This window comes from Girardinichthys multiradiatus, chromosome 1, assembly GCF_021462225.1.
Source record: "Girardinichthys multiradiatus isolate DD_20200921_A chromosome 1, DD_fGirMul_XY1, whole genome shotgun sequence".
NCBI lineage: Eukaryota > Metazoa > Chordata > Actinopteri > Cyprinodontiformes > Goodeidae > Girardinichthys > Girardinichthys multiradiatus.
This window is the reverse complement of record NC_061794.1, coordinates 8,680,085-8,696,009: the sequence shown is the minus strand read 5'-3', so window position 1 is coordinate 8,696,009 and position 15,925 is coordinate 8,680,085. Positions and strand designations below refer to the sequence as shown.

The following is a 15,925-nucleotide window of genomic DNA, read 5'->3' as shown; positions in this document are numbered from 1 at the left end:
ATGTTAACCCCACCTTATTGTGGACAGCGACACTAGTGTCCCAGCGACCTCCACTTCAGATTTCAGCCTTGGTGGTTCCTGTTTTTTTCCTAAACATTCCAACCACTTTATTCTGAGAGTTTGGGTCAGATGGTTGAAAATTGTAAACACTTAGGTGTTCCAAACACACAATGATACCAAACACACATCAAAACTGGTTTTGGAATGAATAAAGCCATGTAACACGTCATTTTTGGAATGGTCCAACCGCCAAGCTAATGAAAATTCATGGACTATGTTTAAAAGTTAGTTTCTTGCCAGGAAACCAGTTAAATGAGTTCTATCGTTCCTGATAAGAAGAGTGGTAAAACATCTACCCAGAATTATGCAAGAAGCTTGTTCATGGCTAAAAAGAAGTGTGTGCTTCTTCTGCAAGTTTATGAGGGACATTTACTCAAATATTAGTTTGGTGTTTATGTCTATATTTAAGCATGTATACAACACCATATGTCAGTTCGAGAAAATCTATTTAAAAAACTAGCAATGCTGGCAGGAGTTGATTAGAAGGAGTTAATTTCATGGCAAGTAAACCAGGAGGTGGTCTTGTTGTAAACATTGTCTGCAGCCTGAGCTCATGTCTGAAACTGAAATGCAAAGAAAGGGGCTGAATGAAAGCCAAATGAGTTGGTGAACTTAAGGACGACGCAGTGCAGGGGCACAGATATTTCATAAACGGTTGGATATAATGGGCTGATTTTGGGTGAGCACGCCTTAGTTTAAGGCTGAACTCATTGAGAGAAAGAAAAACAAAAAACGAGAAGCAGGGGAACGTAAAAAGAGGAGGAGGGAGGGGGAGTATTTTGGAGAATCATCAAGAATTTGCCTTTTAAGGGGTACAGTCTCCCACTTCCAAGCCTTATGAGATCTAGCGTACTAGCCAAAACACTTGAGGGAGAAGAAATAAACAACAGAAAAGAGCCTGTGAGGAGCAGAAATAACATGATCTTAAAAATTAACAGACTTAGATTTTTTTTAAAAGACCAAATGACACACCAGGCATCCCCTCTCATAACATCTAACTTATTTCTCTGAATAGGTGTGTAATCTGCAGGAGAAAAAAAAAAAAGAAGTCCCTTTCTGTCTCTGCAACAAAGAAACCACTGCAGGGTAAACAAGTGAGGCCTCAGTCAACCCTGAGTCACTGGATCTCTCACAGCATCCCAACAGCTGCCAGTTTTTCTTGGTTGCCCTCTGCACAATACTGACAATGTGTTGTTGCTGGGGCTAAGGAGTGACTGCCTGTATCTGGGAGCAGGAAACAGAGGGGAGCTGAGGAGGAGAGATGGGTGGGGAGGTGAGAACAGAGAGGTAATTGTATATGTAAGAGTGAGGCAATCGTGGCAGAGGGGGCAGACGCAGGAGGAGAGCGAGAAAGAGGGGAAAGGACAGACGTGCGTTTCTTGGGATGGGGGCACCAAGAAAAGTAGACAGAAAAGAAAGAAGCACAGGATGAGAACATGAATCTTTAAGTTTTGATGCATAGAAGAGGGAAGAGAGATGTAGAGAAAAAGAAAAGTAGGTGACCAATCAATGTGTGCTCAGTGAAGTCGTGTTTGAAATAAAACAATGGGCTTCTACACGAGACTGAAGCAAGGCTGAGCAGGAGGTGTTTTTAATGAGTGAGTTTTCTAAAAGTAGAATAGAAAGGCAGAGAGAGTGTATCCTTCGGAACAGGAGCCAGGAAAAGGGGAAGGGCCTCGGTCTCCTCCTCTCCAGCTGACAAAAACAGCTGCCCAGGAGCCTGTTCAGAGAGAGAAGACGGAGGTGGAAGAGAAGACTCAAAGGGTGGACAGACGGAGAGAAGAGAGTGAGTCCTGGACCCCGACCACCTATATGGGTTGTGTCCTGAGCTCGGACTGGTGTGGGGAGGAAGAGGTGCAACCAGTGCTGGTGGTCCAAAGCTCATCTCTAAAGAGAAGGAGTCTGGAGAGGAGTGGCAGTGGCAGGATGAGGCTCACAAAGGTTTGTGTGCATGTGCTCTCCATGTGTGTGTGTTTGCATGATGAAACTTTATTTAAATCATCACAGGCATGTTTGTGTTTTGCACCAACTGCTTGAAACATAACTCTTCACATGTTGCTGTGTGCAGTTTTCTTTCATTTTTAAAGAGGCAGTATTTTGTAATGTCAATATTTAAACGCTGTTATGGAACAAAATATGGAAATCCTTTTCTTTTAGAGTGAAAAATCTTCACTGCTTGCAACGTTTACTTTTACTGTTTGAGATTTTCTTAGATTCTGATTTATATATTTAAAAAAATGCATGTCAGCAAGTTGTCATTTGTGCCATTTGTAACACATGGCTGACATAAAATCTCAAGGATACAGTATAGATACCACTGTCATGGTCTCTTGGATTATGGTGTTTCATGGTTGTTATTGCTTATTATAGGACTACAGTTCTAAGGTCACGTATCAGATTTTGTCAGGATCATCTTGAAAGTTCATGTTTTGGAGTTAATATTCTCTTTTCTTGTGGTGCATCTATTGTGTGTCCACAGGTTTGGTTCTGTTTGCCATGACTTCTGCCCTTCTCTCACACCTGGTTTTAATTTACCAATAATCTCACACTTGGTTCTGTTTTGGTTCTGTTTTTTTAAATTATTGCACATCTAGTTTTCTTTTACTAATCATCTCACACCGGGTTCAGGCTCACTAATCATCACCCACCAGGTAGTAATTTACAATTCATCTTACAGCCTTACTAGTTCTTGTTTACTAATAATCTCACACCTTGTTCTAACTAACTTATTTCACACCTAAAATAAAAAAACATCTAGTCACACCTGGTTTTATTTTACTAATCATCTTACACCTGGTTTAAGTTCACTAATCAACTCGCGCCTGGTTCTACTTCACTCATTATCACACACCTGGTTCTAGTTTGCCAATCTCCCACCATGTTCTGGTGTACTCAAAATGTCATATTCTGTTCTATTTGAATTATCATTTCGTAGTTGATTGTAGTTCGCTAATGATCTCACACCTGTTCTGTTGTACCTACGATATAACACCTAGTTCTGACTTATTTATGTCACACCAGGTTCTTGTTTGCTATAATTCACTCCTACTTTATATCCTTTAATTCGCTTACTCTCTGGTTTTCAGTTGTTCTTTGTTACATTATTGCTGTTTCAGTTCTGTTTGCCCTTGTTTATGCTATTCTTTTTTAAATTACTGCATTAAAGTTTTTGCAGTGCTTTTGGTTTTTCTTCAGGCTCAAAGCCAATTAGTGTGCTTTTTCCTAGGTCTAGTTCTATCAAACTTTCCAGAACCAAGGCCCAGGGATGATGACAATGAAAATCTTGAATTGACCTCTCAAGTTGGGTCTATCTGTGTGGATTTGCATGTTCTCCCTGTGTATGTGTGCCTTGTCTCTGAGTACTAAGGTTCCATCCAGCACTTAAAAAGTATGGATGCTTCTCTGTATGGTCATTCTTAATTGCCATTAGGTGTGAGTACAGATGCCCCCCGTTATGTCTCCCCTGTGACTGTTTCGTAGTGGACCCATTGGCTGCTGGAATCGGTTCCAGATCCCAGGCAACCTTTAGCAGGATAAAATGCTTATTGAAATTGATGGATGAAAAAAGAAAAATCAAGTATAAATTGACAGATTTAGGAAGGCACAAATAAGGTTCCAAAATGAAAATTCCTTTTACAAGGAGTGTGTTTTCTTTGTTTGCTTTAAATGATGTGGATAATCATGACATCACAGCACATCTGTGCAGTTACAATGGCTCTGTTTTGGGGGCCATAGTGATGCTGTAGAATTATCGTCATGTAAACACAGGCAGGCTGGGTGCTTGGACGAAGGGATGTTGGAGCCATTGAAAGAACACAAAGAAACCTGACCTCTGACCAACAGTCACATCACGCTAGAGCACTTGTGGCTCTGTTTCATCGTGCTCTGTGAACATTCTACATATTTGTGTGTGTGTGTGTGTGTGTGTGTGTGTGTGCTTGGTCTCAGTGGGGCTCTATATCACATGCAGAGCACCGTGGGAATGTGAAGCTTTCTGGATTACGTCATCCTGCGGTGACTGACCCAGACTACAGGGGTGTGGGAACCAGTTGGGTCCAAATTATCCCAAGTAGAAGGAGATGTACTTATCTATTTATGGTATTTTTCTAATGATCCATTATTTTAATGTTATTATTTATTGATGTTTTTTACAGGCACATGAGAAGGATTGCAGCTCAGATCCGAGAACTTGACATGAACATGATTTGTTCGCTTTTTTCTGACATGAACCACATCTATACTTTGTAGACCCATGTCACAACATTACTGGAAACACTAACCAGAAAAAAAAAAAAAACATTTCTCAGCGCGATTACATAATGCACTGAAGAGATGAAAACAACATGGAAAAGAGATGTTTCACATAGGATATACAGTAAATAGGTTCCTCATTTTAAATCTTAATTTGTGTTTACAGGGCTGAGTTTAAAACTTTTCCCCAGGAAGAAATAATTAATAATCCTGTGGGTATTAGTGTCTGCAAGCTGATTACTGAAGTCTTTCCAGCTTCTCAAAAATTATGCTTTTTCTGCCAGGATTCTTGTGCAAACCGAGAGTAGCAGAGCACCAGTAAACAAAATCTTTACAGCTGGACTCATCTGTACAGCTCATGGCAGCAAGAGCCAGTAGCTCACATTGTTCCCTTAAAAACAAAGGTCCTCAAGCTCTGTTCTGGTGGTTGATTCATAAATCAGAGGGGACACATGTACAACTTTAAGTTTTGGAGAAAAGTAATGAAAACAGCTTGGTCACATCCTTAGCTCTCACTAACTCCTGACTGTCTTTTGTTAACTCAACAATGCTGATCATGAGAGTTATATTTTGAGGGGCTTAATAATGAACAGGCATTTGATTCACTCACATGCTCCAAAGGGCACAAGTCTGAGAGTCATTAGTGGACTCACATGCAAGTCAAACATAAATATAGAAGTTAATGTCTGCCAACTATATTTGGCAGTGAAAGGGAAGCAATGTGTCTGCAGCTTTGTTTGGAAGATTGCACCTTCATTTTCAGCCACTTTAACACTTTTACTCATAGAATTGTCATTTCACTTAAGAGTAGATAATTATGGAGCAGAAATGATGTTTTCACCTGGTTTTATAAATTCTAACCTCAATCTATAGAGATTGACCACTTTTGGGTCCTGGAGCAAATTTCAAGACTCATTTGGATTATCCTGAAAAGCTGCATGGTATTCATCATGCTCCCAAGGTTGACCGATTCAGACTTACAAGTTTGTTTGAAACAGCAATCGGTTCTGGATTTTTGTATGTTGAACTTAAATCACTTTGCTATTTAGATTTGTTCATGGTCTGCTCAGTTACTGCAAGGTTCTAAGCTCCTGTGGCTCCAAAACAAGCCCACATCATACCACACCACCATGCTTGACAGAAGGAGGGAAAAAACTGCTTTGGTCTCATCTGTCCAAAGGACTATGTTCCACGCGTCTGATGGTTTAATCTGTTGCAGTCACGCTGTCATATTGTTTGCAGAGAGAGAAGGCCTTTTCCTGATATCTCTCCCAAACAAGCCTTACTTGCAGTGTTTTTTTTAACTGTCCTGTCTTGAACTCTGAGGCCTTTATAGAAGTATCACAATGTAACCCTGGGGTGAAGCAAACTATCAAAACTACTTATTTTATCATATAGTTGGTCACATTTGCAGCAGATTAATTATTCATGTATTTTTCTTAGCAGGACGTAGCTGTTACTCTTTGTGAAGACAACATTGGTTTTAATATGTCCTTATATATGTAAATTCCTACAATTAAAGGGATCGTATGTTAGATTTCACCACAACTGTAGTTTATGGGTATAAATACACACAAAAATATATTCAGATATATATTCTGGCTTTATACCAAGCAACCTAGTGCATATATACAGTTAAGGCCCCAAAAATTCATATACCTTTCAGATTTAGGTTTAAAAGTATCTTTTAACTTTACAGACATTTTTTTCTGACTGGAAGTAAAATTAACATTTTGGAGAGGACCAGCCACAGTTCCACCTTGAATCTAAAAGAGAAAATATGGAGGGAGCTAAAGATTAGGGTACTGGCAAGGAGGCCTTCCAATCTCAAAGACATGCAAAAAGCTGGTTGGCAATTAGAAGGGTTTGATTGCTGTAACACCAAAAAAAGGGTATGAATAATTTTGGGCTTAACTGTCAATAGGCAATCCATGAATGAATGAATGAAAAAAAAAAGATTTTTATTGCACGAAGAATTTAGGTCCAGATCAAATTGCACACAAAAACCCCCCGAAGCTGTATACCCATCAGTCATTTTGACAGATTGCAATTCTCACCCCTGACCACCTGGTGGCGAGTTAGCATATTAATCAGCTGTTTCCTCCCGTTTGGAGAGTCTGGCCGAATACTTCAATTGGAGAAATGTTCCCCGGTTTTAAAACTTTGGCCGAAGTGGCACTTGTAATTCCAGTCTCTAGTGTGGCGGCAGAGCGCAAATTCATCCTCCACAGCAACATCAAAACAGCCACGAGAAGTCGCCTGTCCGAGACAAACGTCCAAAACCTCATGAGAATAGCCTCTGCAGCAATCCCACTCGAGGCTTTTGACTATGCACAAGCAACTGCGCAATTCCGGCGCATTCAGGCCACAGCAGATCATCTGTTTATATTTTAGGTGCAATTGTTTAGTTCATTGTTTATATGTAGTTACTGGGACCACAGTCAGTGTTTTTTGTCACTGCGGAGAAAAAGTTAAATGTATTCATCAGCTTGTTCCTAACGCTAACCCTACGCTAGTGAATGTTTAATTAAATATCTATCTATCTATCTATCTATCTATCTATCTATCTATCTATCTATCTATCTATCTATCTATCTATCTATCTATCTATCTATCTATCTATCTATCTATCTATCTATCTATCTATCTATCTATCTATCTATCTATCTATCCATTTAACTTATTTGTGTTACAAAGGCCTTTTTTGTCGAGAAACAATCCGCTTTGTCATTATCGTGTCATGCTTACAGATGGTGCACTAGCATGTGCTTTGTCATCATCATTGTATGATTATGCATATTGGACTTTCATAGCTTGAAAAGGGTCTTTTTGCATCATGACCTACATGCTATTTCATATGCTGAAATATGGTGATATTTGGACATTAAAGTTCTGTTGATTCTTCCAGGGAGCTTTAAATGTTGATGTCAGACAAAAACAGTACGCAGTCTCTTTTTCTTTTTGCCTTTATTTACATGTGCTGTTAACTTTTGAATTATATAGAAACCAGGCTTTGTGACAGCAGTTTTTTATGTATTTTTCTTCCTTCCCTGTAATTTCTTTTTTAGATTAAGTTCAGACGACCAATATAGAGGCTTTTAGCCACAAGCATTCACAACAAACACACACCCTTCACAGGAAGGGAGAGTGACCAGTTAGTCTTAAATATAGACACACACACCATCCCCTATGGTCGGCGAAGAGTTGAACAGAATGGAAAGAGATGTAACCCTGACACTCCTTGATGTTGGGAAAAAAGGAGGTAAATTCCCCCAATAAAGCCCAGGCCTTTGGGAAGACTGTTGTAGGCTGGATTCCTGCGGTTTGCAAACAAAGATCTGTCCCAAACTCTAAGCTGGATTTGAAGAATGCTGCTTGTTTTGTGTAGCGGTCACACAGATGAAAGCTGATCGAGGGAAAAGGGGAAAGACACAAACCATTTCCTCCCTCAGTGCGTCTCCAACAAATCCCAGCACCGCCCTGAAAAGAAACACCCTCTCCCTGCAAACTATGCACTAAAATATTTTCTTCTCTGCCACGCAAAAATGTTGAGCTTGATCCACAGCCGAGGTCTAAAAAGGAGGATTTTATACAGGAAGATTTTATCGAATGCGAACATGTGCTCATTTTATCCTTTCTATATCTACTCTTCCTGCCAATTTTCAGTTCTTTGCGCCTTTAACAGCTGTACCTGATCAGGTTTTGGCTTAGTCCCGTCTTGCACAATCCGTCGTCAAGCTACAAAGCCACCCCCTGAACCCCTTTTCCAGCCTCATTTCCTCTTGGCCAGTGGTTCCCACTCTGTCCAACTCTCTCCCATTTACCTCTAAGAGGGGTCCAAGTCCTTCATTTTCCTGAGGGCAGTAAATTCTGTCTTCTAGGCACCACAAAAACCCACCTGGTGTTCCCCGTAATGTGTGAAGCAACATGGGACACCTTGCAGTATGGTGTCAGCTGAGACAATTTGCTGTGCAGAGAAATTTAGATTCATGATTCATCTTGAGTGTTTACTAAAAGAGTTTGAAACCTCCCAGTTTATTAATCTTAGCCCCATTTCATCCACAGTAACCACAACCTTCCTTCTTCCAAAATGACCCTCCCCCACTTTACCCACAAGTTAACCCCCATTCCAGACCAAGCAGTGGCTTCCTGTCTCTCTTGATCACCTCAAATTTTGTTAGTCTACCTTTTTCACCTCACTGCTTTGTACCTTGTCGCATAATCCACTTGTCCTCCTTGGCTCTTTCTTGTCATGCTATCAGCGGAACCTTTTACACATTTAGCCACAATATAACCACAATTTTAAATGTGTTTTATGGGGATTTAATATGATGGACCAACATAAAGTGTAGCATAATTTGGATTTGGAAGGATACATGTTTTTAATTTTGTTTTTACAAATAAAAGCATGAAAGGTTTGACATGATTTTTTTATTATTTGCAACTATATAGTGGTGGTACTATATAACTTCTTTACAAACTGTTTAACCTCAGTCAGATTGGATGGAGAATATCTGTAAACATTATCTTTCAAGTCTTGTAACAGATTCTCATTTGGACTCAGGTGGCCTGGACTTTGACTAAGCCATTCCAAAGCGTGGAAATCCTTTGACCTAAAACATTTATTTATTTATTTATCTATTTTAGTTTTGACCATATTCACTAAAAGTAGTTTTTTTTCCAGGATCACTCTGCATTCAGCTCCATCCATCTTCGAGTCAACTGTGGCCAGCTTCCCCATCGTTGTAAAACGAGCATCCACAAATATGACAAAATGTGCGAAAGTTTAAGGCATATGAAAACTTTAGAAAGGTACTGTGAGTCTCCATTTTCTGTCATGAATTGGAAATTCTTGGAGAAGGAGCAAAATGTGCTTTTCAGTAGGTGGGGGGGGGGGGGTACTACACATGTCATAATTCAAACTCCCATTTGGCACTACCATACTGTGCAGCCTTCACATGAATGTAACACATATGGAAGTGACTAAGAGACTGCAGCAGCAGACACAAGTCTCAGACTGGAGAATATTAAGAGCTTACAGTTAGAGACTGGTGACTTGAAAGGAATGCATGCACATGCATACATGAGCATATGGTAATGGTAAGCAAAAGCCTTTCTATTGCTTTAATTATATTGAAATACACTTTGAAAGACAATAGCATTTATAAATACAGATTTAAAAAAAGGAAAGTTCAGTGCATCTTTCAACACTGTAATCTACATGCATAGAGCCTAAAATATTTATGTAAAGATTTCAAGCTCCTGGCTGCAGAGAGGTTTAAGATCAGAGGTCTGCAATCTTTACAACACAAAATGCCATTTTTCCCTGAGTCGAGCTAAATAAAACTTGGTTAGAGATGCAAATGTTGCAGGGCATCTTAATTTTTGATAAACATCTACTATTGGAAATTTGTCGTCATAAAAAAAAACTCACCATTTTATTTCTATTTTTAGGTTTAAAATAAACATTTTGGCAAAAAAAAAAGTGGACTGGTACATTTTCTTCTATGGGATGTTGATATTTATTGAAAATCATGTCCAAAGGCTCATAATTTCAAACCTAATAGCAAGAAAAACGGATCTAAAAATATTATTGGAACTTTAAGCTAAAAAAGAACACTAAAATGTTTGTTTTTAAAAAACTGTTAAAACATGAATATGTTATTGTAAAATTTAAAACAACGGTTGGTTCTTGATCATTTTTGGCCAAAGTTATTAACAGCCATTATGGCTCTGGAGCCGCAGGTTGCAAAACTCTGTTCTAACTAGAAACTGGGTAAAGGTGAGAAATTGCTAATAATTCTTTTTTTGAGCTGTTGCAATGTTCTTTTTCACCACTAGGATTCGCTACTGACCCACAGTGGAACATCACTGCCTTTGCAGGGATGTTTTGGTATGCAGAGACCTGTTTACAGAGCAAGAAAGAGTACAGTAAAATCAGATTGTCAAAGTTGAGTTTTTACTGCTTCATAAAACAATGATAACTTTAATAAGTCAGAGAACTCCACAAAATTAGAAGAAAGAGAAAGTGATGTGTTAACCATGTAGAGTCTCAACGACAGACAGCATTATGATTATAACTCAGATTTAAACGAGTCGTTTGCAAAAGGTGATCAGCAGATGCAGAGATGTTCCATGTACCACGCTTAATGCAAAGTGACTCATAAATGGAAATCCATTTTTCTTTTTTATATATAGCTCTAAACTTTTCTAATGGAAAATTAGATAAGTGTCTGGTTTTAAAAAGTAACACAGCCCTGAAAAATGTATTTTATATTTATCCCATTATGCGTCTTAGAAGCTTGCAGTCTAGGTCGTTCTGTTCTATCCATGTCTTTGAGTTAAATAGCGGTTTATTTAACCACAAGGGGCTTTCCATTCCACATAGACAAATAATCAGAAGCAACACAACATCCTTGTCCATGTCTTGTTTTTTTCATGTATGATGCCTCTGAAGTCTAGTTTTAAGAACCTGCTTTCCTGGTTATATCCAGATCTATCTCCCTATTTATACAAAAATACAGAAAAATACAAATAAAAAAAAGCATGAGACATTTCTGTGAAAACAACAATTGTCTGACTTTACTTTAACCTTTGACCCTGTTTTAATTAAGTTTAATTTAAGTTAGTTGTGACCTTTAGCTTAGGGAAAAATGTATTCCTCTCTCAAAGACTTGGGAAAAGTTATTTTTGTTTTTATTTTAACACATTTAAATTTATTAGATTCTCTTTATAGGCATAAACAACTCATTGTTTTGTTGTTCGTAGATAGTTTGAGTTGGCTGCTCATCTTTTAAAAGGAACAAGACAGCATGTCTCGTAAGAGTTTTGGGCGTATACTCCACTGACCACCTGTCTGTTTCAAGCCAGACTTTTAGATTTAATAGCTGGTTTTTGAGGTTCTTAATAATGTGACCATGTCCCATTCAAAGGATCTCTCACATCCTAATATTTCACCATGAAGACTGAATTTTTAACCAAATGCTTTTAAAAATTCCAAGAGCCAAACAGAAAAGTCCAACTTTGCAATTATCTGCTTTTCTTACAGAATAATTTCCATACAAGAACTTTAAAGTCTGAAACCTACCCACCTTTACTCGTTGGCAATAACATTGTTGCCAGAAATCTTGATTTTATTGTTGTGTTTTTGCTATTTTTACAAAAATGACTTTGCATCTTATTTGATTTTTTTTTTCTAAATGTGGCATCAGTGTGTCTTTCCCTGTGTCTAAAAGTTAAACTTTTGATTTAAATAAGTTTCATTTTCAACTACTTTACATTATTCATTTGTGTCAAAAATACTACACATAAAAATCAGCTTAAGAAGCACTGAAAACTTGAATCTTTGAACAATTTCAGCAGTTTTTCCTCTGGTTTAAGTGTTCAGCCAAAAATGTAGCCAATCTGAAGTCAGTAACCTAACGCTCCCCTCCTGGAAGTGACCAATCAGGCTTTTAACTCCTAGTAATACTACTCCACACATGGATTTAGCTCCACCTCGCAGTCCCAGGGAGGACCAGAGCAAAGAAAACAAGTTACCTCATACAGTCTGTAGCAGAGCATGTTACAGATGGCTTCACTGGGAATGAGGGGCTGCATCTGAAAACAGGGGACATGATCAGTGGGAAAATGAACAAGGTAAGATCAGACAGGTTGGAGGAGTTTGGACGGTTTGGTTTTTATCTTTCTCCAACTGACTTGTAGATCTGCCTGTGTTAACAGGCTGAGAGAAGGATGTAGGATGGGGAGTTTTCATGTGTTGTACTGCAGCGCCTCCTCAGAGTTGGACTGTTTAGTGCTTTTACAGATTCATCATAAGCAAGCTCTTTTTTGATAGAACCTAAGCTGTATATCATTTTATATCCTATCTTCTATTTATATAGTGGAAGATGTTTTATGTTGTCTTTTCCTCTGTCTCTCATCGTGTTTGTATGGGAGAACTGTTGACCTCATGCTGCCTCTCTCTAGGAACTTGCTTAGTGACGCACTTCATTAAGTTGACATTAGACGTTATGAACAGAGGGTCATATGATGTGTTCAACATTCCTACACAGACTCCAAAAGTTTCAGCTCATGCTAATTAGCAATTTCTATAATAGATTGCACATATTGGTTAAAATGAGATCAATAGGTGTGCAATTTGTTGTTATTTTATGGGGAAAAGAGCTTATTTTGAGGGTGTAAATTTGGGTGTAGTTTTCTAATCTTTTCCTTTTTAATTTGCAATTTATTTCCGTATGGATCAACATTTCCTTTCCAAGGGCAATAGCTGCACTACTTGGATATAAAACAGGGTTCTCTTCATTCACAGGATGACCACTGTATAATAAAGTTGAAGGAATTAAATCTTTGATTTGTAGTTAATTCAACAAATCATGTGTAATTACAGCTGAGTTAAAGTAAGAAGAGAACCACTAAAAGGTAAGCCTAAATTACAAGAGTAATTAGAGGTTGGTGCTTGATTTGTGATGACATCCTGTGTGTTCATGTACTGGTATGGGTGCAAAAGCTTCCCAGAAGCAAGAAGACTGAAAAGATACTTTAAGCAAAAATATGTTTTAAGTTTGATTTTCCAAAGTGAATGCAAGGAAATTAAATTTAAATTTCTTCAGCAACTAAAAAGGAAGGATTGATCCAATTTGGCTGTAATTTGGCACACATACGTAGCAGTCGTACATATAGATGCACCGATAAGAGAATTTCTGCAGATTTTCTGATCTCTGTTTTTTGTAAAGCCTTGATCTGCCAACAAAGATTTGAGTTAAATACAATTTGCTTTTACTAACTTTAATTAACAGCACGGATAAATATTTCTTTTTAACCTTTAAAATTACTCGTATTAGACAGAGAGGTGATGTCACACTGTGTGTGAGACAGTTGCTGCATGATTGCATTAAATATTTACAGAGTGGCCTTTTAAATTGTTCTCAGTATTTTATATTAACAAATAACTGTAGTTCATTTATACATGATAAGTGTAGTTAACATTCCTCACTGTAAACACTGTTTTTTGTGTGACTCGCCATTCGGTCTGTTTGGCCCCGCCCCTTTGAATGGGGGTTGTGTTGTCACTGTTGCCGAAGAGAGTCACAGCAGATCCTAGTGAACAGGTATGGCTGCAAATTTCAATTTCACGCCGTACATGCTTAGAAGTCGGGCAGACAGCAGAGCAGACTGGGAATTATGAATTAGGCCTTAATCCATTCCATCAACACAAGGTCATTTCAAGAACTTGTCCCCTGCTAACTTCAAAACAAAAGTATTAAACATTCTGGGTGTCAAGATGAAGCACTCACTTTCTCCTCCAAGTTCCATAATCATACCTTGCACGTATACCTGATCAAATGACATCACATGCTGAAGGCAATTGCATGGCGCAAAGTAAGATAGACTTCACTTTGTGGCGATATCATGAGATCTACTGCCACCAGATCAAAATACTGTAGAGGTACATCAAAAATCTATACATTGGCAGGAAAAATGTGCCAAAGACTGATAGAGAGTTTCAGAAGATAAAATCTATAGTGATCCAACTAGAATGTAAATATTTGCAAATGATCTAATGAGTAATAACTAATTACCTTAACTATATGTCAGCCAGTAAATGTTGGCCTCCATCCTGCTTGCAACTAGAGCAAAACAGCTTCTGATTAACAACTAGATAACATTGTCCTACCTTTCCAACCTTTCCCTTTCTGATAGCAGTTCGGTCATTTTTCTTTTGTGTGAACCTGTGCAGATGAATGGACGTCAACACATATTTTAATCGGATTGGAAAGTGGCCTTGTGGTAGAAAAAAGTCCCACTTTCTGGGAAACCGGGGCAGGAAATTCATAGAAGTGTGTCACCTTCCAGGCAGGCTTAAGGGCAGCCGGTCCCATGGAGATGCTCGGTGACCAGAAATCCAATACTAAGGCTTGTGTTCAGCATACAGTTGGTAGTCTATATTTCTAATTACTGGGTGTAACTGAGAGGACTGATGGCACATGATGGTTGTGTTTACTTGGGACACCCTCTGGTCACTGCCAAGCTGGGAAGCTGAAACAGAGGCTGGTTGACGTTCCCTTGAGCCAGATGCAGTTACTCTGGTCGCAATCCGACAGTAGCAGCTATTCACACTCACCCGCTGCTTTAAAACTGCATGAATAAGGATTCCCTTTCAGTCAAAAAGGAGCTAAGAGAAGGTTTGCATATGGTTCTGACAACAGCAGCATTCCAAAAAGTTGCCTAATTATCACCCTGGATTAAATCAAACACTTGCTGATGTCACATTGCAGCAAGGCTGAAGTATTTTCAAACCTAACACATTGATTTTTAACATCAAGCATGTATACACGTAGAATAAAGTGTTAGTGTTGCCGCTATAAGAAATCCTCTGTATGCCGTGGCCGTGTTTGGACCAGAAGTCCTCCTACTGGGGAGCGGAAGTGGATCACGGCAACATGCTGACCTCACCTCAGGAACAGGCAGTCTCTGTTCCCTGCACTGCCTGTTCCACCCTTTGGATAAATACAAACACACACACACACTGGGCTGACTCACATTTATTAACACACACCCAGGAGGTAACGCCAACAAATGATGCAGGGACCCAGATGCTGGTGGGATATTCTCAATGGGTGGAATCCAAGTTTGCAAGAACCAACAAACACATTAGTGAATGACCAGGCATGTTGTAGTGCAGAAAATCAGCACGCTGCAATTAGAAGTTGGTAGTCAATGGATGGCTTTGTGTGGTTGTTCACCTTTGATGGAAATTTTAAAAATATTTTTCTTAATTTTGTCTCAGTTAGAGAGGCACTGATCAGAGTTTTGTGGCCAATTTCTCATGTCTGTGTTTCAGAATTTCAAACCTGCAGGTACTGGTTTAGCCACTTCTGATTTCCCTGTAAGAACTATATATTAAGAGGGCCCAAAATATCAATATCTTGCTGAATAGTATAAATGGCATTACTAAATTTGGACAAAAGTTTCTATATGTATCCCTGTGAAGAGGGACACCCTTACCTTAATGCGGGGGTGTCCAAGTGTGGCCCGGGGACCACTAGCGGCCCGTGGAATAATTTCCTGTGGCCCCCCTGACCACAGTTGAAGAATGGTACAAAATTCCAGCAAATGGAGCTGATGCAGATGGACACTCTTGGCAGTTTTTATGATGCAATTTTCAAAGATAAATGTATATCTTTTTAAATGGAAAATGTTTCATACAACACAAAGTATTTTTCTGCTGTTATTTTAATATGATAGTAAGAAGGGCCACAAACATCCATCGACTTTTTACTCAAAAACAGACTCAGGCAAACCCATCTATTAAACTTGGATAAATACAGAAGAAAGTTCTTGTTCTTGTTGCTGGGTTCTGGGTCAACAATATAAAACACCCCCAAGCCGTAAAGTTAGGAACCAATACACTTTTCTTTTACTAAGGGTGATTACTGTTTTTCCGACCTACAATAATGTGCTTGATTAAAATATTGCATGTTTCATTTACTGATGAGCAGGAAAAAATTAAATAATCAACAATCAAATTATTTAGCATTTTTCAATTGGAAAAAAAAAATATGGCCACCAGACACCTTTAACTTGGTGATTACACTGCCTTAAAGAGCTTGAC

General features: G+C 38.7%; 1 protein-coding gene across 6 annotated transcripts in view; it reads left to right on the top strand.

The window, feature by feature from the left end:
* The first annotated feature begins 1,283 nt into the window (after positions 1-1,283).
* tns2a (tensin 2a) overlaps positions 1,284-15,925 on the top strand; it is a 65,510-nt gene continuing 50,868 nt past the window's right edge. For 4 of the 6 annotated variants that reach the window (XM_047362536.1, XM_047362527.1, XM_047362506.1 and 1 more), the window contains exon 1: positions 1,284-2,001. In XM_047362536.1, coding sequence (XP_047218492.1) covers positions 1,873-2,001 — 129 coding nt within the window. In that variant the 5' untranslated portion in view covers positions 1,284-1,872. Of the gene's footprint in view, positions 2,002-11,844; positions 11,950-15,925 lie in introns of those variants that run through there. The other 2 variants (XM_047362513.1, XM_047362519.1) reach the window with 2 other exon arrangements.